The sequence below is a fragment of the Dreissena polymorpha genome, chromosome 13 (genome assembly GCF_020536995.1).
Source record: "Dreissena polymorpha isolate Duluth1 chromosome 13, UMN_Dpol_1.0, whole genome shotgun sequence".
In the NCBI taxonomy this organism is placed as follows: domain Eukaryota; kingdom Metazoa; phylum Mollusca; class Bivalvia; order Myida; family Dreissenidae; genus Dreissena; species Dreissena polymorpha.
Genome location: NC_068367.1, coordinates 15,646,465 through 15,671,508, shown reverse-complemented (window position 1 = coordinate 15,671,508; position 25,044 = coordinate 15,646,465). Strand labels below are relative to the sequence as shown.

Here is a 25,044-nt window from a genome sequence, read left to right as displayed (position 1 = left end):
CTAAATAGGATAAATTAGAAACTTACAAGACAATTTTTCAAAACTAATAATATATTATATAAATATCATAGGCTGTTTAAGAGTATAATTATTGGACCCTAAACAGTTCAGTCTACAGAGACTGAATGGGGAGATGGACATTACTTTCGAGGGGCTAATATTTACTTTGCACCAAAAGAGTTTTATGATATTTGTATTACTTAACCAAACAAACATACAGTACTTTAAATAACAAGCATGCCAAACCAGCAGATTTTAGACGAAAATCAAGCGCTTATCAACATTTATTGATAACATACATTGTTGTCCCCTACCAGTGAAACTGGAGGGGACTTATGGTTTGCGCTCTGTCTGCCTGTCAGTCAGTCACACTTTAATGGATCCTGCCGTAACTTTAAAAGTTCTTCATATTTTTTTCATGAAACTTGAAACATGAATAGATGGCAATATGGAGATAATGCACGTCATTTCATTTTGTTCCTACGTCAAGAATTCTGGTTGCTTTGGTAACAAAAATATGAGATGTGTTGGTCAGAAACACAATGCCCCCTATTGCGCCCCTTTGAAATAATTTTTGTTGACCTTTGACCTTGAAGGATGACCTTGACCTTGAACTTCCAACACTCAAAATGTGCAGCTTCATGAGTACGCCTCTTTGAAAAAAATAAAAAATCTTTTTTTTTTTAACTTTGACCTTGAAGGATGACCTTGACCTTGAACTTCCACCACTCACAATATGCAGCTTCATGAGAACGCCGCTTTGATTTAATTTTTATTTTTTTAACCTTTGACCATGAAGGATGACCTTGAACTTCCACCACTCAAAATGTGCAGCTTCATGAGATACACATGCATGCCAAATACCAAGTTGCTATCTTCAATATTGAAAAAGTTATGACCAATGTTTAAGTTTTCGGACGGACAGACGCCATATATTTATGCCCCTCTTCGAAGAAGAGGGGGTATATTGGTTTGCACATGTCAGTCCGTCGGTCGGTCGGTCCGTCCGTCCACCGAATGGTTTCCGGATGATTACTCAAGAACTCTTAAACCTAGGATAATGAAACTTCATAGGTACATTAATCATGACTCGCAGATGACCCCTATTGATTTTCAGGTCACTAGGTCAAAGGTCAAGGTCATGGTGACTACAACCAGTAAAATGGTTTCCGGATGATAACTCAAGAACGCTTACGCCTAGGATCATGAAACTTCATAGGTACATTGATCATGACTTGCAGATGACCCCTATTGACTTTCAGGTCACTAGGTCAAAGGTCAAGGTCACGGTGACTCGACACAGAAAAATGGTTTCCGGATGAAAACTCAAGAACGCTTATGCCTAGGATCATGAAACTTCAAAGGTACATTGATCATGACTCGCAGATGACCCCTATTGATTTTCAGGTCACTAGGTCAAAGGTCACGGTGACTCAAACCAGTAAATGGTTTCCGGATGATAACTCAAGAACTCTAATGCCTAGGATCATGAAACTTCATAGGAACATTGATCATGACTCGCAGATGAACCCTATTGATTTTCAGGTCACTACGTCAAAGGTCAAGGTCATGGTGACTCGAACCAGTAAAATGGTTTCCGGATGATTACTCAAGAACGCTTACGCCTAGAATCATGAAACTTCATAAGAACATTGATCATGACTCGCAGATGACCCCTATTGATTTTCAGGTCACTAGGTCAAAGGTCAAGGTCACGGTGACTCGTCACAGTAAAATGGTTTTCGGATGATAACTCAAGAAAGCTTACGCCTAGGATCATGAAACTTCATAAGTACATAAGATCATGACTGGCAGATGACCCCTATTGATTTTCAGGTCACTAGGTCAAAGGTCAAGGTTACAGTGACAAAAAACGTATTCACACAATGGCTGCCGCTACAACTGACAGCCCATATGGGGGGCATGCATGTTTTACAAACAGCCCTTGTTGACATTTGACCTTGAAGGGTGACCTTGACCTTCACATTTCACCACTCATAATATTCAGCTCCATGAGATACACATGCATGCCAAATATCAAGTTGCTATCTTCAATAGTGAAAAAGTTATGGCCAATGTTAAAGTTTTTGGACTGACGGACAGACGCCATATATTAGACATTTGACTTTGAAGGATGACCTTGACCTTCACCTTTCACCACTCAAAATGTGCAGCTCCGTGAGATGCACATGCATGCCAAATATCAAGTTGCTATCTTCAATATTGAAAAAGTTATGGCCAATGTTAAAGTTTTCGGACGGACAGACACCATATATTTGACATTTGACCTTGAAGGATGACCTTCACCTTCACCTTTCACCACTCAAAATGTTCAGCTCCATGAGATACACATGCATGCCAAATATCAAGTTGCTATCTTCAATAATAAAAAGTTATGGCCAATGTTAAAGTTTTTGGACGGACGAACAGACGCGATATATTAGACATTTGACCTTGAAGGATGACCTTCACCTTCACCTTTCACCACTCAAAATGTGCAGCCCCGTGAGATGCACATGCATGCCAAATATCAAGTTTCTATCTTCAATAATGCAAAAGTTATGGCCTACGTTAAAGTTTTTTTTGGACGGACGGACAGACTGACATACACACATACTGACATACTGACTGACGGACAGTTCAACTGCTATATGCCACCCTATCGGGGGCATAAAAAATACTGACAATGGTGGAGTTTCACCGATAGGGGACAATATTGCTTGGCAATCTCTTGTTATAAGTACAAACTGATTAGTAGCATGTTTTCACAAAATCTGTGTTAATTAATCTTAATAAGATCTAAGTCATGATATATTTCAATTTTGCCTGGATAGATACATAGAAAATGGTGTTTTACAGTCACACAGCTTAACAACAAAGATTTAAATACTTGTCGATAAGAAACAATAATGAGTTAACTATTTTCATTTAAAAATGACTTAAAAAATGCATACTTGGCAGTGAAGTAGACCTTGAGTAGAGCCTTGCTGTTGGAGATATGGGAGATGTTGGCCTCCAGTAGACCGGACATCGGCTCCACGCGGAATGTGTTCACAGTCAGGGTGTCTCCCCTAGACGTGCAGTTCGCTGAGGAGGATTCTGCATATAGGGAAACACTATGTTGAGACGTGTTATTTTAAATATGAGAATAATGAAGCTACAGATACATCACAAGGAGAGACATTCTTGTGATTATGCAGACAGTAAATGGAATCAATCTGTTGGAGAGTGTTTTTTTTAACCCTTTACCACTTAAATATGTATTTTGACACATTTGAAGTCCCTTAGAAAGTTAAATTGAATTAAATACCTTTCTTATTAAATTCAAGTTTTAAAGGCTTCATTTCCAACCCTTAATTACTGATGAACAGCAAACAGCATAAAACCTGAACAGACTGCGAGTTACTCGTAGGCTGTTCTGGTTGTATGCTGGTTGCAAAAGCCATTTTCACTTTGCTTCTTTTGGGGGAAAGGGATAAAGCAAGTTTAAAGGCATGCAAATCCTCACTAAAAAACACACAAAAAAATACATTTTGCCGTTTACGCAAATTCGTCAAATTTGATGCGTAAGATACAAGAGCTTCGATCGAAAATGTTCTGCTCATTTTCGGTATTTTTTGTTATTATTTTCAGAATGTGGCGACGCTTTTATTCAGCAAGCGACTGAATGACGGAGCAGGAAAACTGTCAAAGTTATTCAAAAGCTCTGCGGACTACATTTCATAGTTGAATAAAGCCTCTGACCAAATTATTATTTACAACTACATACATGCGTTTTGAATCTGACTTAATCCGTCGTTCATTGTGCATGTATTTGTAAAGCGTCTGTACTTTCAGTTTCTATTTCGATGCGTACTAAATGTCTAAGAGAGGTCGAAAGACGTCCGCAATTGTTGCGCCAAAATATCAGTCAATCAAACTTTTTCGAACCAAGAAAGCCAGAGCCAATAAGTGCCGAATCATTCGTGTTATCGATATTTTTAAGTTTAAAGTTTATATTATGGACAGTTTCAAGGATTAAAGATGATATGAAACATCAGTTTATTAAATTATATATTTAAAGTTTACAGTTTTATTGAATCAATACAGTTGTGTGCAGCTTCAACAGAAGTAAAGCTGCAATGATTTTACGGTATGCATTTTTATAACTCAGTTCACCCTGGCCTATTTCAAGAATGAAATCACCCTATTTTTCAAAATCAATGGGTGAAAACCCTATTTCTCAATTATTATCTGGGGCACTGTTTTATAAGGTAATCTGGTTTTTGGAGGCATGTGACCAAGATTCAAAATCGGCCAAGATATTGTCAAGATAAACATTCTGACCTAGTTTCATCAAGATTGACTGGTAGTTTATTTGTCCCATATTTTTGCATTTTTCTCTCTTATTTTGAAAGAAGTTGTAAGAAAAAACAACATAAACAAAAAACCGTCGGAGATGGGTGATGCTCCCCAAAGATTTTTTTGTCACAATATTGCACTCTATATTCAGATAAAAGGAAACGTCTTGAGGGCACAGTAGTTGGGGGGACAAGAATTTTTTATAGAAAATTTCAAAGGGCCATAACTCTGTGAAAAATCATCCGACCAGAAACTAGCTGATAATATGCACACATCTCCTCTTGGTAGTGAAGCTTCCCAAAAAGTTTGATTGAATTCCGGTCATTAGTTGCTGAGAAATAGCCCGGACAAGAATTGCACTATATGTACAGCTAATGGAAAATTTCAAAGGGCCATAACTCTGTGAAAAATCATCCGACCAGAACCGGCTGATAATATGCACATCTCCTCTTGGTAGTGAAGCTTCCCATAAAATTTCATTGAATTCTGGTCATTAATTGCTGAGAAATGGCCCGGACAAAAATTGTGCACGGACGGACAGATGAAGCGGCGACTATATGCTCCCCCAAAATTTTTTTGGGGGAGCATAAAAATATTATTATGTTAGAAAAATCAACAAAATGATATTACTATACAGCGCGCAGATAAATTTATGAGATCGCTTTTTTGTGTTAATGTGGGATAAGAATGTATTCAGCTAAGACTTCAATTCATATATCACATGTCTAACTACTCACCAAGGGTTACAGACCACTGTGAGTGTGACAGCGTCTGATTGGTAATCATTAGCTGCAGCTCTCGTGTCTGACCAACGAGACATGTGCCAAAGTCTATGCAGTCCTTGGTCAGCTCAAACTGGGGAACTGTCAGTGTGGCATGAAGGGGAACCAGCTGAAACCAGTTGATACTTAAATATGTGAATTGTCTCCCTTGCCAGTGATAATATAGCAAGTTATGAAACTGAGGAACCATCAGTGTGGCATGAAAGGGAACCAGCTGAAACCAGTTGATACTAAAGTATGTGAATTGTCTCCCTTGCCAGTGATAATATAGCAAGTTATGAAACTGAGGAACCATCAATGTGGCATGGAAGGGAACCAGCTGAAATCAGTTGATACTTAAATATGTGAATTTTCTGCCTTCCCAGTTATGATATAGCAAGTTATGAAACTGGGGAACTGTCATTGTACAAGGAGGGAACGAGCTGAAACCAGTTGATACTTAAATATGTGAATTTCCTTCCTTTTAAGGGATGATAGAGCAAGCTATCAAACTAGGGATTGTGGCATGAAGGGGAACAAGATGAAACCAGGTGATACTTAAATATTGGAATTGTCTTGTTTTCTGTAATGATATACAAGTTACAAGTTATCACACTGGAATCAGCTCAAACCAATTGATACGTGAATGTGTGAATTGTCTCCCTTTCCAGTAATGATATGGAAAGTTATCACACCAGAACCAGTTTTAAGCAGTTGATACTTCAATATGCTATCAAACTAGGGAGTGTGGCATGAAGGGGAACAAGTTGAAACCAGGTGATACTTAAATATTGGAATTGTCTTGTTTTCTGCGATGATATACATGTAACAAGTTATCACACCGGAATCAGCTTAAACCAATTGATACATGAATGTGTGAATTGTCTCCCTTTCCAGTGATGATATAACAAGTTATAACACTGGAACCAGGTGAAACGAGTTGATACTTAAATATGTGAATGGTCTCCCTTTCTAGTGATAATAAAACAAGTAACACACTGGCACCAGCTAAACATGTTGCTATTTAAATATGTGCATTATCTCCCTTTCCAGTGATCATATCACAAGTAATCAGACTGGAGCGAGCTGATACCAATTGATGTTATAAAGTCTGCGTGCTTATTTCAAAGTTTATGAGGTCCTTCCAAGCCTGAGACTGCATTATGTGTGAATCCGGAGTGTGTCCCAGCACTTGTGTCTAAGTAACTTTTATATAGACTCATAAAAAACGGGACACATTTTGAATATAGCTGCTATTTTTAGCTACATTGTATTTAGTTATTACTGAAAGTTTTTTTGGTGTGGATTATTGTTGTGGGAGAAGCCACAGTACCCGGGGGAAACCACACCTGTGTGGTATGATGACCACCATCCACACTCACATGCTTCAAAAAACAGGGATTGAACCAAGGTCTCCCAAGTAAGAAACACGTGAACCAACCAATGTCCCGCCCTGACAGCCAGTAAAAATTCTCGATCAAAAAGGTAATATAATTAGTTATAATACTGTAACAGCTGTGACCACTTAAAACATGTCAAAGGTCTCCCACTTTTGGTGATGATATAACATGAACATGGGCTAATCATCTCGTATTACGATTACAACTAATTATGTTTAAAAATAAGACAAAACATAATAATTTTATAAGCATGAACATGAGCTATCATCATGAATAAAAAGTCTTTATGTTTTATACTGACTCCCTAAAACATAATAATTTGATAAACCACCAACGTCTACTAACAATTTGGGCACAAAATGCAGTTATGGAAACTTATATCTATGGGCCTACTTGTTCTGCGCCATTGTTGAACTCCACCACAAGATTGTCCAGAATGTCCATCTTACGTCCAGCCTCTGTAGCCTCCTTTCCAGACAGGTATTCGTCTGCAATCTCACCCAGTAGACTCGAGGTGGTTTGGAAAGCCACCTTCACCTGCACATGTACAAAACACAATGAATAAGATACAAGAATATTATATGCCCTCTCTGAAAGAATTGTTTTATTGACCCCGTATAGCATCCTAAGGGGTCAGTAAGAAACCGTGTAACAAAATTATTAATCAGAGTACTTTTCTTTTACCATCATCAATGTAATAACAGGAGAACAGTTTTATTGTCTGTATAATATGTCTAGTTAACATCTGTGATGTCATTGTAAATTTCTAACTTAATATGAAAAGCATCCCACCTAATAAGGAAAAATACACAGCATGAGACCTTCACAGAATCAAGAACAAAAATTCTGTACGAGGTAAGATAAGTGTATTTATGTTTGCTTTTGGTCTAAAAATTGTTCTACATCTTGACGCCGCAATCGAGACACTTCAATTTTGTATAAGCATCAGAAACCTATCTTATTAAACGTTGCACAATAAATTTAAGTAACTTTTCAATTTTTGGCTCTAATGATTGGTGCATTTCTATTAATTGATTTTCTTTCAAGCTCTAGCATAACCAATATTTCAGAAGCATATTGATCATAAATAGTATATATATGTTGCAAGTTACATATTCCTGTGTGACATTATTCTCATTTGTTGTAAGTATTTCGCTACAATGACACATAAATGGATTGAGATAATTATGTCCCTCAGTCTATACTGGGGGACATATTGTTTTTGCGCTGTCTGTTGGTTTGTTTGCATCAAACTTTAACATTGGCCATAACTTTTGCAATATTGAAGATAGCAACTTGATATTTGGCATGCATGTGTATCTCATGGAGCTGCACATTTTGAGTGGTGAAAGGTCAAGGTCATCCATCAAGGTCAAAGGTCAAATATATGGGGAGGGACATAGTGTTTCACAAACACATCTTGTTTTTTCACATGTTTTTATTTTTCGCTATTTATGAACACATTTTTTTTCAATGCTTTTGGAATGGGCCCAAGTACTTACTATAATACTGTTGATAATTGTATACCATGAACTCTTTAAATGGGAAACTGTACAATTAATTTATACTGATAATTAACTCGAATTAGTTTTATAATTGATTAAGTACACTATTTCAATTTTATTTATACTTTCTGGAAGAAGAACTCACTATGAGGTTGTGTCGTGGCTTGAGTGTGTGCATATCAGTGGAATGTGTCCGCGTCTTGCCCTCCTTGTTGCTTGAGGGGTCGAGTTCCACCAACCAGAACGGTTGCTTGGTTACCAGCCTGAAGGTCAGTGGGGTCAAAGTCAGGTTGGACAACATGACACTGTTTGTCTGCAGACTCTCAGCAATAAACTGGAAGAAATGAAAAATCAACTGAAGAATCAACTAGAATAAATTAAGAACTGTTTATCGTGTAGGCAAAATACTGATGCAAGTTTAGAATATGTATTCAGTGTATTGTATATAGGCATAACAAATTCAACTTCTGTATATTTCTTTGAATATTCCTTATAATAAAATGTAAAATGTGCACATGGAATCATAAAAGGAAGTAAATATCTTTAATCATCAGTCTTTTGAATTAATGCAATATTGCTAATGAAAACTAACTTTGAATCAATAAGAGTTGGTGATGCAAATTTGTGGATAAACTTTGTAAAGACCACCTTTTGACTGTGCATTCTACTGTACTCCCAAGACAAATGTTTGCCAGATGTGACTGACCTGACCGTTGCTCAGCAAGGATGACATGGCCGACCTGTACCTCATCCCTTCCTCTTCACCACACTCAATAGTCAAACTGCAAGAAACATGTCATGAAGCACAGTGGAGCTACATATAACCATAGTTAACATGAAACTTTGAGAAACTATTATATCTGCTACATGAGTGTTAAAGGCACTTGCTCACAGATTTTCCTGTTTTTGTAAAATTTCATTAAATATGTTTACTTATAAATCTGTATTGTGTTTTAAAATAGTTTTAATGACAACAGCAAGAAGGAAATTTGAATATAAAATATTGCCTCCCCCAGGATTAGAACCTGGGTCCTCTGAAGCAAAAGCCAGTGCACTTCCTCAGCCCTTTGCCAGCTGCCATACTGAACGCTTAATAATAATTGCTATGTAACTGCTACACTTCTTTTCTGATTTAGCCAGGAAAAGCTGTATTATTTTACCGATTTTGAAAGACAATTATACAGTCAATCTTGTATATGCAACCACTTGAATTAAGCGACCTTTGTCTCATGCGACCACTTTGAATTCCCCGCGAGTGTTTTCACTCTATTTTGATATTTTATTAATTTAAGCGTCCATTGTCTTACGAGACCAGCAAACGCTATATTTCATGTATTTTGATGTCCAAATCTATGGGCGTAAAATTGGAAAATCAGTTGACCGTTAAGGGACAAACTTGATTGCCGATTTATCATGAAAATCGATACCAGGCACAGAAGCAGTTCATTGTACGTGACAATCATTTTCAGATTGTTTGTGAAAGGTGTGAAAAATAAACTTTTCATATGTAACACCTGTCAATAATGAACTCGGAATAGGTAGAGGGGACAACAAAAATTACATTTGCAACAAGCTTAAAACTTGTAACTTTAAACAAGATGCTTTATTCAAATTAGTCATTTGCACCCAGCTAAAGTATTGTCTGTTTTTAATCATAGGGCCACTTGAATAAGTCTTAAAATGGGTATCATGTGTAGAAATGAGGTCAGTAAGTTTGTGGTGTTGAAGGTGTTCATAGATAGCATCCATACAAGTATCAAAGCTTGTTAGCAATGCAGTTTTAATGTTATATTAATAGCAATATGGGTGAAATTTGGTGAATTAATGACAAGGTCAAAATGAGGTCAAGGGACATGGATGTGTTGATAGAATTGAAAGACACCATCCATGAAATTACCAAAGCTTTGAAGGAAATATTATTGATATTAGACAAAACGCGTCATTTTAGGTTACCCTTGTATGGACAGATGGGCTGACAGACAGTATAACAAACAGGCAGGCCAATAATTATATTCTTCATGGCATCTGTCGATGATTGGGGCAAAGTAAATAAGTAAAGCAGAAATTTCCTGGGGAAAAAACTCCACTATTAAAAGACACAAAATAAATGGATTACTTTTACTTTAAGAATTAAGCTATAAAACAGAAAACAGAAAACAAACAAAGATTTCTTATTTATAAACAAATGACAAATTAATAAAAACCAGAACACAAACGTACAGAGCTGGTTTCAAATGGGCTGTCATATCCAGCCTAAGCTGCTGGGCTTCAAACGCCTGTGACCTATTAACCTTGCCCTCCTCACCCCTCACATCAGGGTCATCAAGGCTCATAAAGCCCAGGATGTACCCGTTGCACTCGATGTCATGGCTGACAGCTTGTGTTGGGTGCGGAGTGAAGCAAACTGATACCGTCGCATGACTTTTTGCCTTGATCACCTATTTTCAGAAATAGCAGACTTGTGTTTCTTATCATTAATAAGTAGAATTACTGTTCAATCATTCTTATAATTATTAATCACAAAAATCTTTAGGAAACAACCAGTAAAAAACATCACTACCCTATTTCTCAATAAAATGTAGTACAAATTGCTGGTAGAAGTTGATTGGAAGATAAATAAAGACACTTCAGTATGTTGCCCAAATACTTATAATCATAAACAGATTCAATATCATCTGTTGTGTGTGACTTCACAGTTAAATTTATCATACCACAGATAAGCAGATGAGGCACTGATATGATTATAAAAGCAATTTATTGCAGCAGACAATACAGAGATTGGGAAGTGAATTCAAAGAACCTAATTTTCATTAAAATTTGTTAGCAATATTTGCATCAGATCTTCAGTAAACATTTGAAGAAACATCTAAAACAGACTGGACCATCAGGCTTTAACTCTCATATCAGCCACCATGAAGAATTGTGATATGCAGTTTTGCCTTCCAACTGTTTAATTTTTCTTTTAATTTAAATTACCTTCCATCCAACGTTTGTGTGGGAAGGGGGGTTGTATAGGCATTTCAATCACGAATCATTATCAACTAACAATAATTTGTGTGATCCCCTTTCCCAGAAGCATGTATTTTGGTTGGAGGTCACCATTCAAGACAGGTGGGGATTCCTCCAGGTTTTCCAGCTTCCCCCTTCCATAAAAAAGACCACTCCAAAATTGACAATTTTCCAGTACCAACTTCTTAGCCGGAAATCTTAGCTGTAATTAGAAAATTGGTCCCAACCTTTGTGAGTATATTAAAGATAATTTGGTAAGAGTGTGGGGACACACTCCAGGATCACAATAATAAAGCATCAGGGGCGGAAGGACCTCATAAACTTCAACACACACACTCACCATTTGTGAGGGCCTGATGCTGTAGGGAGCCTCTGCTGCCTGACCCTCGTGCATTCTGCAGAAAAGGGAGACAACTTTTGGCCTCCTCTTCTCCAGAGGCTCTCTAGGGGCAGTAACTTCCTCCCTCTCAATCTGGGCTGCAGTATTCTCCCTTGATGTGAACTGAAAAGAACGATGTCAACAATCGTATTATATTTGTAGTTGTAAATTTTTTTAAGACCTTTTAAATAATGCTCAAATGTAAAACTGACAATAATCAATTACAATAGAAAGGATGACATCTACTTAACATGACTAAATCATTACTTGGTGAGTTTGGAGAAATCTTGTGATGACTCACAGAGAGGCCATTGAACCCAGAAACAAAAGATTGTTATAAAAAAACATTTCCACTAATTCAGCCTTAACTTAACATCTTGTAATGGAGAGCAGAAAATGTAACCTGATGATGTCGCATAAGTTTCAATTTTTTTTAGAGAAATTGATAAAGACTTTTGGAAATATTAACATGACATTTTTGAAAAAAATTCAGCTAGTTACATCATACTAGTGCATCAAAAATGGTGAAATAACTACCAAAAACATAATATTGAATAAAATAAAAAAAGAATATTAGAATTGTTATATTTGCATTTATCTGTTATTTTCATTTATTTGTATTTTTTTTTATTTACCTGTGATGTATCGGCTGAGTCCGGAATGTAATCTGTAGGCTCTCGGATAACAGGTAGAGGAACTGTAACAAACATGACAGGTAGATAACAGGTAGAGGAACTGTAACAAACATAACAGGTAGAGGAACTGTAACAAACATCGGATAACAGGTAGAGGAACTGTAACAAACATCGGATAACAGGTAGAGAAACTGTAACAAACATCAGATAACAGGTAGAGGAACTGTAACAAACATCGGATAACAGGTAGAGAAACATTTAGATTCAAGCCTGACTGCTTTTAAAGCCTTTGCATGCTGGGAAATTTGTCGTCTGCTAAAATGTCATCTGCTGAATTTCTAAAATTAGCATTTTCTTCGATTTTTTTTCAAAGAATACTATCAGAATAGCAAACAGATTGGATCCTGATGAGACGCCACATTCTGTGGCGTCTCATCTGGATCCAAACTGTTTGCAAAGGCCTTCAAAACTCGGTTCCAGCACCGAAAGAGTTAAAGCCTTGGGTTTACAGGGACACTGGGATTCCATTTCCTGGGAAGGATCAGTACTTGATGTCATTTGAAAGATCTCAAGAGTGTTCACTGAGTGGGAATTGAACCCTGGACATTTTGGTTGCAAGGTAGATGCCGTATCCATTACACCACATGATGCTAGGTGAATCAAATTACAAGACTGTTTTTCATATTTTTGAACTTGTCTGTGCTCTGATTTCATCATAAACATTTTAATCTTAATATTAGTGTTGTTTATACTATATACTAAATAGGAATGCAAGACATTATGTTTGAGTATGTCCTGCTATTTGTTGCAGAGTTATATGCCCTTGAACATGAAGCGTTTTGTTTGTGATAAATATTACATATACTCACGCTATGCACCTGCTTGAAATTAAAGATTGTTTAGGATAATTGTAATCTTCAATGACTTTTCTATATTTTTGTTTTTATTGCTCTAAAAAGATATATGTAAATCTTTATCTACATAAGAGGAAAAATAAGAATATCTGAAGAAAGAAGATAATTGAAATCCCTGTATCTCCTCTATTGTAACATTTATGATGGACATACCTAAAACAATGGATTTAGCTAACGTTTAATGGCATGGGGGTCCTCTTTTATTCGTCAATGATGTTGTAAATACAGGTAAATCCAATGTTTTTTAATCGCTATCAACAATTTTATAGATCTTGATTTACATACAGTGCTATTGGGTATAATAAATAGTATAAAATATTTTTTATAAGGGCCCAACCTCTTGATATATTTGCTGAATTGATGCTTGAATCTAAGTTCTTAATTGGGAACAATTTTTACGCAAGAGGTCAACCTGCTCATTTTCATGCCCCTATTTCGGGCATTTTTAAGTCTTGCTACCGGTAATCCCAACCTAAAATAAATGTTTTCAGCATCCAAACATTGAATATAATTTGACCGAAATATTAAAGTTAATGACAGCATCTTATCACAAAATCCAGCATGCATATTCAAAACTGATAGGTGAACAGAAGTCACAAACGCCATGTGATCTTACATGCAGTGAGCTTCAAACAACAAAGTAAACTTGTGAGCATAATTTTTCATGCAACAGAAAATAAATATATATTATTGAGTTTAACAATTTTCAGTGTAGCAAAATACTGAACAAGCAATTATACAATACCCTATATATGCCAGGATGTGTGAACATTGCGCTTAATGAAAGAAGAGTTACTTCCAATAAATTATTTAAAATAAAAAAAATCAGTCTTACAAAATGTTACAAAAGAAAAATTATTGAATAACTTGGAGTTTTTTCATTGCTTTTGTTGATATGTGTTTTTACATGTGAATTGCTTACATAAGCTAACAAATAGTTTTTTATAATAAAATGTGTTCACGTAGTTATACCTTAGCTCTTTCATTGATTTCAATCTATTAAGCTGAGGCACTTAAGAACAAGCTCCTTAAAATGCAAAAAATATGTGAACAGTAAAAATTATGTATTGAAAACAAGCAAGTTATTGTAGTTATTAAAAGCAAGTAATGTATCTGAGTATCTGTACCTGAGAACCATAAATACCATTTGTATGAACTGACCATTACACGTTGAGCTATAAATGACTTATATTGCATGGAAAATCAATGAAGTAAAAAAGCATTTTTCTGTGTTGCATGAAGTGGTGCTGTATCTTAAACAGAAATTTTGCAGAGAAACCACAGTGTCACACTCATTTTTTGATTTATAGTTAGTGTATTTCATAAAACTTTTATATTAATTACCCATGCACACTTAAATGATAAATTATATGAAATAACACAAAATAAAAATACAAGAAACAAGTTTTTACATATTAAATGACAGCTCAGATCAAACAGAATTCTATGTTTTTAATTTTCCTTTATTTCAACTTAAGTTTTTTCTTTTTTATTGAAACTATGATTCTTAATTGTATACAGATTTCTTGCACAATCGGTATAACAATTTAACAAACATGCTTTAAAAAAAACAAAAAAAACAAGCACATTCGTTGCATTGGTATCCCCCACATATCCCAATACATTGATGTATGGTAGAATCCTAACAAAATAAGGCATAATTTTTTCACGTTTGTTACAGTTGATCTAAGAATGATATATTGGCATTGACCAAAGAGACTTGAGTTTCAGAAAGGCTCAATTATGATTAAATTATCAAATTTGTGATCTTTGACCTCAATGTGTGACCTTGACCTTGGCTCCCGTGTTATGGGTCTTGAAGGTGAACTAGCCCCAGATTATTGAAGAACTTGATATAATGAAGAATCCAAACCAAATAAAGCATATGAAACGAACATATGTAACATTTGAAATCAGAGTGTGACCTTGACTTTGAACACGTGTCACGTAATCGAATGTCAATGTACTTAGTGAAAGTAAAACAAGTCTCTGATGTCTCAAAATTATTTCTTTTATTTTTCTCTATTTCCTAACATCAAAATTGTACTTATAGTTTAATCATTATTTACTAAGTCTATCTGTAGTAATTTCTTAACCTAACCGCAGAGCCTGAAATTGGAATATTCACTGTGCGTGCTCGGCTCGTTTGGCCCGAATGGCTCCCAGTCCGTTAAAATTACCCCACTTTTATACACGGTCATGTTCTGAAAAATATTCTGAAAACGTGATGGTGTCAGCATGTAAACAACCTCCCCACCATCCCGTGGCCTGGTCAACACTCGTGACCGCCAAGAGCACCACATCATACGATGTCCTGAATAAAGTCTGGTCAGTTTACCTTAACATAAACTAGAACATCTCATCATATGTACTCTTAAAGTGTTACATTTATAAACTGTTATATTACGCACAAACTTCATCTTAACTTTTCATATACATATCTTACTGAAATATACCCATTATCCTTTCATAAAATAAACTCATAAGAATAAATGATAAATGATATGTTATAAACTATTACATTACACACAAACTTCATCTTTTACATTGCATATACATTTTACTGAAATATACCCATTATAACTGTTACATTACACACTAAAGACCTTTGTCTACCTGTGACACACAGACAGATAATGAGAAGAATTGTAGAACAAATTGCAGAATCCTTTAACTCATAGCAAAGAAATGGCTAAATTATGAATGGTACATCAAATTTGTTATCTGTGACTTCAATGTTCGACCTTGACCTTGCCTCTAGGTTCAAAAGTCTTGCAAGTGAATCAGCGCCAGATGTTTGAGAACAACTATTGTAAGTTGTATAGCTGTGGCTGATATGCTATTGTAGATACAGCTCAATACAAAAACATTCTTTATAGAAAGAGTCAAAAAGGGCCATCAGTCATCCTCCTTTCATCCATACATTCAATCATACCCAGTTTTAATGAAATCTGCCCAACAAAAGTGTTCCGGACGGAAGCACAGACAGAAGCTCAGACGGACAACACCAAAACAATATCCATCCGTTTAAAGTGGGGGATAAACTCTAAAAAAATCAAAACCATGCATTTTCTTTGAGCAACACACACTAGTTGTTTTACAACAAAAATGTACAAACTCTTTGTTGAGTCACTCCTAATTAAGGTTAAGTACTTACCAAATTTACCATATATTCTAGGTTTCCTCCTAATACGAACTACATTATAGATAATATTATATCATACTCACAATATAAGAGATAAACATGCAAATGGTTCCTTATTCAAACTTAAGTTATTACTTCAATATCATATTACAATATCTTTTTCCAAAAATAATGATATATATATTATTATTAAAGATAAAAAAGATAATTTAAATTTTACTGTATGCACTCTTAAACCAACATTTAACAGTTTACTTTGCATTCAAAATTGTGTGGTAAGTCAAACAGTCAGTCAATTATCATAAAACAGATATATTTTGTGCATGCATATATTCATAATTTAACATCACAGGTTAAGGAAGTAAACTAATACAATAAATATTTCTGGTTAAAGATGGGTTTGGGTACACAATCTAAAAGGGTAATCTTATCTTCAGCAAAATTTGAAAAATCAATTAAATATGCTACATCAGGAACCCAAAAATCAGTTTTCGCCTGTAAAAAATATCTAGGATTCTGGGAAACAGTTCTTAACAGTAATAAGGTAACCATGAATCTAACTTTTTTGAACATATTATATACCTAACCCAATCTGAAATTATTCATGTTTTGAAATTTTGAACTATCATGAAAGTTTCTTACCCATTAAAACCCATCTATTTCAAGAAGTTTTCAAGTTTTTATACCAAAAAATAATAACTATTATCTTTTTTTTAGAGTGACAATAAGTCATACATTCATAAGTGAAGCATAAGCTTTCAAACATGAGCATGTATACTGATGTTATAGTGAAAGTCTTGGAAAAACTAGATTTGGTTTACAACATGTAAACATACAATATTAAATGAAACAAAATAATGGTAAAACAATAGTAAACAACTGTCGAAACAAATTCCATGCATGCATTGAAAGTGGAGGCACTTACCAATTTTCTTTGGTTTAGAGGCTAAAGGTAAAAGTACAAGTAAAAATAATACAATTATTTTTCTAAATGCAAGTCAAATTCAAAGTTGCCAAGGATTGATTAATTTTACATGTTAATCCATTAAAGCTTGGTGTAAAATGGATTTAATCATTATGTAGACTTACATCATCTCCTCTGGAAGGTTGAGCATGACACTATTTCATCCAATATAGCACTATTAAGGGGACACAACGTTTTCAGAAACTCAGCACCAAACATATAGTTTATACAACATAGATTTTGTTCCTGTTTAAGTTGATGTCATACAGAATTGTCTTGACAATTAATCTCTTCTTTGAAATCAGTAAATTTTCACCTAACTGACAATACTCACAGTGTTTTATATTATCTTGCTAGATCTATACAATTTGTTAAAAAAAAAAAAAAAAAAAAAAAGTTCTTTTCTTGTACAATCAGGACAAAAGGACAATCAGGCGCAGGTGTAAACATTATTGTATTGTGGAGTTACATTGAAAGTATTGGAAGAACTGGATGGTTTACAACATGCAAGTATACAACATTCAATGAAACAAAATAAAATGGTAATAAACATTTGTCAAAACAAATTCCATGCATGCATTGCTAGTGAAGGAACTTACCAATTTTCTTTGATTTAGAGGCTACAGGTAGAAATACAAGTAACAAAAGTAAAATTATAACTTAAAATGCGAGTAATTTACATTTTTCTATTTCATAGGTAAATCCATAAAAGCCTGGTGTAAACTACCAATATAAAAACTAACATCAACTTATCTGGCTTACTTTCACACAAAAAAGCTGTCACAATACAGTGCCCCTGACTTTTCTTTAACTTACCTGGTATAATGTAATTTTTTTTGTCAGTGACCAAAAATACATACCTTGAAAACATGCTTGCTGTTTCAAATGAATACATTGTCAACAATGACTTTTTGAATAACATTATGAAAGATGAATAATTCTTATTTTGTTATCTTATTTATAGCAATAAAATTACCATGGAAATAAGATATACCCAACAAAGATGATAATGAAACAAATAAACACGCCCATTCAGGAATAGTACCTTCTGCAGGTGGAACTATTTCTTTGCCTGCCTCATCTCTCAGAGGGAATGCGTTTCCATAGCAGACGACTAAGTCCATCAACTTTTGGTCCCCAGCCTCTAGGTTGAACACTTGCCAATCCACACGAACATCTGGAACAAGAACATCCCACAAAACATTGTTATGATTCACAAAAATCCTTACAGAAAAACTTCAGGATTTTTTTTTTAATTTATAAATTCCTCAAGTTGCTTGATCTTTTGGGTTTGAGTCCTTTTACATTCACATATTTTTACAAAGTTAAATTGGCTAAAACAAAACAAAATTTAATATTGTGAAAGCATAAAACATTGGATATCTTATGAACAATTTAATCCCAAACATCGCTACAGTAAAACTTAAACGAAGATTTCCCTAAAGAGACATGTGAATAATGGACTACATGTATTTAACAACTACTCAGTATTTTGGCCTTGGGCATGCCGTATGAGCTGCATCACGCAAAAATGGGTCTTAAGTGATATGTGACTCCTGACAAGACTGTGTGGATGTGCAGGATCTGCTGGAGCTAAATGATGCATATGTCATAAGACCCATTTACACATGACGTGGCTCATATGTCCTTGTTCTGTTGGACGTTTTGTATAATGGAGAAAACAAATTAACGGTACATAAAATGTTCCATAGAAGCATAAAAACGTACCATAGGGACTGCTGTTCTTGACTCGCATAGAGCGGTTAGTGGAGGCTGTGCCAGCAACGTGGGTCCCAAACCTGACCACAGGCTTAAGGTCAGGGATCCCTGAGGTCATCTGGAAGGTCAGTGGGCAACCTTTCACCTCCATGGTAACAGGAATCCTTACCTCCTCAAGGTCACCAACCTGAAATAACAGACCTTTAAAGATTGTGCATGTGGATCCATGATTATAAAAATTCTTAATTCAAAACTTTAGTCTCAACCCAAATTATCTTATCAATTAAAATGCTTATGATATTCCAGTTTTGATTTTCAAGGGCTTCATTTTTGAGATTCAGAATCAAATGTTTTACAATGATTGATGTCTTGGTAAAAGAAAGTTGAACTTAACATAATTTTAACTGTTTTCAAGGATTAATTTCAATTTATCACTTTGGAATGGGGTTCACAAGGTTAACAGAATGCACAAATAAACTAGGTTTACCACAAAGCAGAATAAAACTGAGTGGTGTGATTGAAAAAAAAACACATTCAATTTGCATTGCATGATTTACATTTCAGGAAATATCATTTGCAGACGTTGTCATTTAATTTTGCTACCCATAAAAACAAAACACATTAATTAATTTCCAAGAAGCACACTGCTCTATACATTAAAATATCACCCTATCTTTGAATTCAGTTTAGAAAGCACTTTTCAAAATAGAAGGCAAACAACATGACACAAACAAATCTTGATACCTTTAAGATCATTGTATCATTGTATTGGCCCCACATGTCTGCATATGCTGTGATCTCTGTCATTACTTCACCAAATGGTGGCAGTCGACCTGAGTTGGGCACTGATACGAAAGCAGCCCCATTACCTTGGCAGAGCATTGCGGAACTTAAATCTGAAAGTTAACACATGTATCAAGGAGGGTAAATACAGATAATCTATGAGATTTCATTCACTTTTTATATGGCAGGTGATTCAAATTAAAGATTCGTTATACACATTTTCAAAATATTTCTTACAAATTATCAAACGCAGAAAAATGAACATTGACAGCCTTCTTGTATTTTAAATGAAATGCCTTTGGCTGTTTGATCAGGGCAGTGGATAGTACAGCCTTTCTCACATAGGCAACCCCCTGTTCTATCCCCACTCCATCAGCATGTGAGCTTGTTGGGGGGTCAACATATCAGGCAGATGGGGTTTCCTTTAAGTAACTCCACAACACAAGACAATATCAACATTGAAAACCTTTCAGTAAAAAACAAAAATAGCTAAAAATTGCAGCTATCATTCAATTTTGTCCTAATCTGTGTAAGTCTTGTAAGTAAATGAGTCACATTCTGAGAAACCTTGGTTAATGCAAGTATGTAAAGTTTCATTGGCACGCTTCAACGTTCACAGGCTAATCACGGACAACACTTTCTTCTTCAATGGATTTTTTTGTTTAAAGGAGGTCTCTTTCAAAAGACAATCCAGTATAGGAAAAAAGTGTTGTCACTGATAAGCCCGTGATGACTGCACAGGCTAATATGGGTAACACGCACAAACATTAGGTCTAGGGGTAGTTTCCCCGAAAGAGGCTAAAATAACACTTGTGGTCCACACACAATGCAACCTCACACGAGGAAGGAAATCATAAACTGCAAAATACAAGTAGATGACATGTCCTTACCAGCCTGTGCCTTGGTAACTGTTTTGCTTAATGGATCAGCCAGGTTTGGGGTTCTACCAAGCATCATTCGCCTTGTGCTGAAATAGTATATAAACTTATACAACATTATATAAACTGGAATATTGAGGCATAATTGTAATAGCAAATCAATTACATAAACATTAACATATTGAAGAAATAGCATTTAACTGAAATAACATATACAGATTGCAGAAATAGCATATAACTGAAATAAATATTGTCAGAGTGCCAAAATAACATATAACAGAAATAAATATTGTCAGAGTGCCAAAATAACATATAACTTAGATAAAAATTCACAGATTGAAGACTTACATGTAGCATATAACTTAGATAAAAAAATTACATATTGCTAAAAAAGCATATTTATAAGATAAACATTACCAGATTGCTGCAATAGCATTTCATTTAGATTAACATTTACAGATTGAAGAAATCTTTATTCTGCTTTTTTTCGTTACATCTCAAGACCACCAAACAAATTTGAAAAATGTTATTCTAATGAACATCTTATTGACAAACATTCAATTTTTTTTTACCTGTTTAAGCATAGGAAAAGATTTTCATATTTCCATATAAGCTACCTTAAAATCTGTGAAAGAGAACGCAGAAAAGGCATATTTGGTCTTTTTTTAATTCAAGGGCTATTATTCAGAAGTGCTTCAAGGGTCGGGATGATTATCAAACTCTGCCAAGATATAAAGACTTCAAACAAAACCACCAAGTTTAATGAGGATCTGATTACCTTTTACGTGTGGACATTGTTCTTTGGTTCCCAAAGTGTTCCAGCAAAACACCCAATTAAAACAAAAAATGGTGATTTTGAAGTTAAAGATATCATTTTCTTTAAATATTAAGGAATGTAATGTCTTATGGCATATAATGAAATAAAACTCATGTATTACCTGATCGCCCTAGAATGATATTATGTTTTAAGGCAAATCATAAAATAAGATCCAAATATTACCTGATTGCACAAGAATGATCGTTGTATCTTAAGTCATAAGAAACAAGGGACAAAATTGTCACATAACCAGGTTTTCAGTTGAAAAAAAGTCTGATAAAGGGAGACAATTCAAAATGTGTATCGTTACCCCCCTTGTTTAAAATTGACCTTGATTTCAGATTGTTCATAGTAACACAGTTGTTTCAAAATCAATCTATTTTTAGTTGTGGTGACCTTGACGTTAGTGATATTGACGTAATTCTTTCTTGAAACACACACTCCAATACTGGTGTACAAATGTGCCAAATGATTTTAAAATGTCACCATGAGTGACATGGTAATGGCCTAGACAAGCTCATTTATGGCCGTTTTTGACCTTCAAACTCAAAGTGTGACCTTGACCTTGGAGATAATCACCTGTCTAAACGTTTATAAAATCTAAATTACTCAACTGCATTGATCTATTGTTGCAAAGAGGAAAAAATTTCAAGTATGGTGGGAAACAATTGCCATTCAATTTATAATAGTGTACATAACATTTTAGTTTATCACTATAAACAATTTAAAATAAAATTCTATCAAAAATAAGCATATAGTTAAGTATTTATTTTTACTTAGAGAATCAATCTGTGTTTTCAATAGTTTCTAAGATATAGCCCAGAAAAGTTTGTAACAGACAGATGGTCAAACGGACTGACAGACTTAAAAAAAAACGCCAATTCTATACTCCTAGGCCTTGGGCAGGGAATAACAAACAGCAGGTGGCAGTATTATCAATATATTTAGAGTTATAAAAATAGCGCAATACAATGAATGCCGCGATACAATGAGGTCCAAGTATATAACCTTTCAGCCGAAGACTTATCATTCTGTCTTGAGGCATATCATGAAATACGACCCAGTTATAACCTCATAGCACAAGACAGTTCATTCTGTCTTAGGGCATTTAATGAAATAAGACTCACGTATTACCTGATAGCACAAGACTATTTATTCTCTCTTAAGACATTTAACGAAATAAGACCCAGGTATAACCTTATTATAAAGACTGATCATTCTGTCGTAAGGCATATAATGAAATAAGATCCAGGTATCACCTGATAGAGGAAGACAGATCATTCTGTAATAAGACAAATAATAAAATATAAACCGTGGCATAGTGGATATGGTGTCTGTCCAGCAACAGGGAGGTCACGAGTTTGATCACTACTGTGGGAGGATTCTTGAGATTTTCCCTACAGATATCACGCACTTGTTCTTCCCAGGAAACTGACATAAGCCTTAGGCTTTAGATGAAATCAGGCATAAATAATTAGGTTTTAACTAAATAGGACCCGGGAATTACCTGATAGCGCAAGATGTTTTAGATATATGATGAAATAAAAAATTGGCATTACCTGATAGCGCGAGACTGATCATCCTGTTTTAGATATATGATGAAATAAAATATTGGAATTACCTGATAGCACGAGCCTGATAATGCTGTTTTAGATATATGATGAAATAAAATATTGGAATTACCTGACAGCGCGAGACTGATCATCCTGTTTTAGATATATGATGAAATAAAATATTGGAATTACCTGATAGCACGAGACTGATCATGCTGTTTTAGATATATGATGAAATAAAATATTGGAATTACCTGACAGCGCGAGACTGATCATCCTGTTTTAGATATATGATGAAATAAAATATTGGAATTACCTAATAGCGCGAGACTGATCATCCTGTTTTAGATATATGATGAAATAAAATATAGGAATTACCTGATAGCACGAGATTGATCATCCTGCCTCTGCTCAGGTGGTGTAGGAGGCTTGGAGAAGAAGCTCTCAAAGCTGATTGTGTAGTGTGTGCTGATTTCAGAAAGGTTCTGCACATACAGGTACGTCGTTGGACTTGAATTCAGCTGAACATCCGATCCAAAATCCACCCTGGCTACTATTTCACTAAAAAATATTATGCAATAATGAACAAGAGATGTGTTTGTCAGAAACACAATGCCCCCTTCTGCGCCGCTTTGAAGCCATATATTTGACCTTTGACCTTGAAGGATGACCTTGACTGTTCACCACTCAAAATGTGCAGCTCAATGAGATACACTTGCATGCCAAATATCAAGTTGCTATCTTCTGTATTGCAAAAATTATGACCAATGTTAAAGTTTTCGGATGGACGGACAGACTGACTGACGGACAGACAGACAGACAAACGGACGGACTGATGGAAAGTTAAAAAACTATATGCCATTCTTCGGGGGCATAAAAAGAAAAATATATATTATAACACTAACATTAACATATATATACATTTTAGAACAATGATTAATAATGTATGTCTAGTGGAAGTTTGAGCATTGAGAATTTCAAAGGCTTGCTGATATTTCTTAATGCTTATCTATGCTTATTCTCAACGAATCTTTTGGTTTTTAATTAACTTAGCCCATTAACAATGGGTTGCAATGCATTTGAAGCCAAATAACTCTATGCATGTTAAACGTGCTCAACCCAGACATTTCACTTGACTATCCTGGACGATAAAAATAAGGTTTTCATAATAATTTACACACTAACTTATAAAGCAATATATTGTAAATGTTCACACAGATATTTGCATTCGTTATCTGGAAATCTGTTGGAGTGTTTATTTGAAGCATTAAATTGTCAAGAAAAACCCAGCAAATAGCATGTGGTCATTGCCATATATAACAAATGAAAATTATCCAAATAACTTACTTATCAAAGTGTCTATTAGCATCAATCGCATATTTGATTTCAAGACCCTTGGCATTGCAGTATAGACCAAGCACTAAGGGACTGTCCATGCCTTCAATCTTGCAAGGAATCCGCAAGTCGCTGAATTCTCCCTGAGAAAAAAACAAGAAAAACAATGTTTTAGCTTAGAAGTTATTAGACTGTGCTATACGTTGCAGAAATATATGTTATGAGTTTATGAAATTATTTTGAGTGTTCAGATTACACACCGGGATTCAAACTGGATGTAAACGTGAACCAGCCTCCAGCAATGGAGAGTGACAGGGTTGTAAATATAAAACAGTGTTCTTGCACAGTATTTTATTAATTTTTTTTTTTTCTTTGCCACATTAATTGCAAAAAGAGAAACCTAGAGAGTATTTACATAAAATTTCAAATGAAGTTAGAAACAGGCATTAACATTGTGTGTTCCGTCAATTAGTGCAAGGAGATCATTTGTAACAATCTATGATTCCTGTCACAGTAGCTATCTCTCAGTTGCCTGAAATAGATGTAAATAACACAACCCATAGCTGTAAAAGTTACAAACTATGAATGTTAGATAAAATGGAATCAAAATACCTCTCTGAAGGGTGTGAAATTGATGATGATTGTTTTCCGTGCCCTGCCCTCCAGTGGGCCCATCCTTGGCTCCAGTTCCACACTGCAGTCCTTGGCATCATCCCCAGTAACCTGGTAACCATAATAACATTATATATTCATTTTTCTGGGAAATCTGGGCTAAATGCATGTGCATAAAGTGTTGTTTGCGATTAGCCTGTGCAGTCTACAAAACCGCTAATTTAGACGAAAAGTGTTGTCCCTGATTAGCCTGTGTGGACTGCGCAGGTTAATCTGGGACAACACATTCAGCAA

At 35.1% G+C, this 25,044-nt stretch overlaps 1 protein-coding gene across 7 annotated transcripts in view; it reads right to left on the bottom strand.

Annotated features, from left to right (window-relative positions):
- Positions 1 to 25,044, bottom strand: part of LOC127855227 (deleted in lung and esophageal cancer protein 1-like) — a 58,807-nt gene that overhangs the window by 2,205 nt on the left and 31,558 nt on the right. For 2 of the 7 annotated variants that reach the window (XM_052390644.1, XM_052390645.1), the window contains 18 exons: positions 24,751 to 24,861; positions 24,151 to 24,281; positions 23,182 to 23,364; positions 20,446 to 20,522; positions 19,517 to 19,668; positions 18,782 to 18,959; positions 18,099 to 18,230; positions 17,653 to 17,673; positions 17,015 to 17,035; positions 16,102 to 16,140; positions 12,031 to 12,092; positions 11,357 to 11,518; positions 10,228 to 10,445; positions 8,714 to 8,789; positions 8,153 to 8,341; positions 6,896 to 7,039; positions 5,079 to 5,232; positions 2,955 to 3,099 (listed from right to left, as the gene is read on the bottom strand). In XM_052390644.1, coding sequence (XP_052246604.1) covers positions 2,955 to 3,099; positions 5,079 to 5,232; positions 6,896 to 7,039; positions 8,153 to 8,341; positions 8,714 to 8,789; positions 10,228 to 10,445; positions 11,357 to 11,518; positions 12,031 to 12,092; positions 16,102 to 16,140; positions 17,015 to 17,035; positions 17,653 to 17,673; positions 18,099 to 18,230; positions 18,782 to 18,959; positions 19,517 to 19,668; positions 20,446 to 20,522; positions 23,182 to 23,364; positions 24,151 to 24,281; positions 24,751 to 24,861 — 2,195 coding nt within the window. The remainder of the gene's footprint in view (positions 1 to 2,954; positions 3,100 to 5,078; positions 5,233 to 6,895; positions 7,040 to 8,152; positions 8,342 to 8,713; positions 8,790 to 10,227; positions 10,446 to 11,356; positions 11,519 to 12,030; positions 12,093 to 16,101; positions 16,141 to 17,014; positions 17,036 to 17,652; positions 17,674 to 18,098; positions 18,231 to 18,781; positions 18,960 to 19,516; positions 19,669 to 20,445; positions 20,523 to 23,181; positions 23,365 to 24,150; positions 24,282 to 24,750; positions 24,862 to 25,044) is intronic. The other 5 variants (XM_052390647.1, XM_052390646.1, XM_052390649.1 and 2 more) reach the window with 5 other exon arrangements.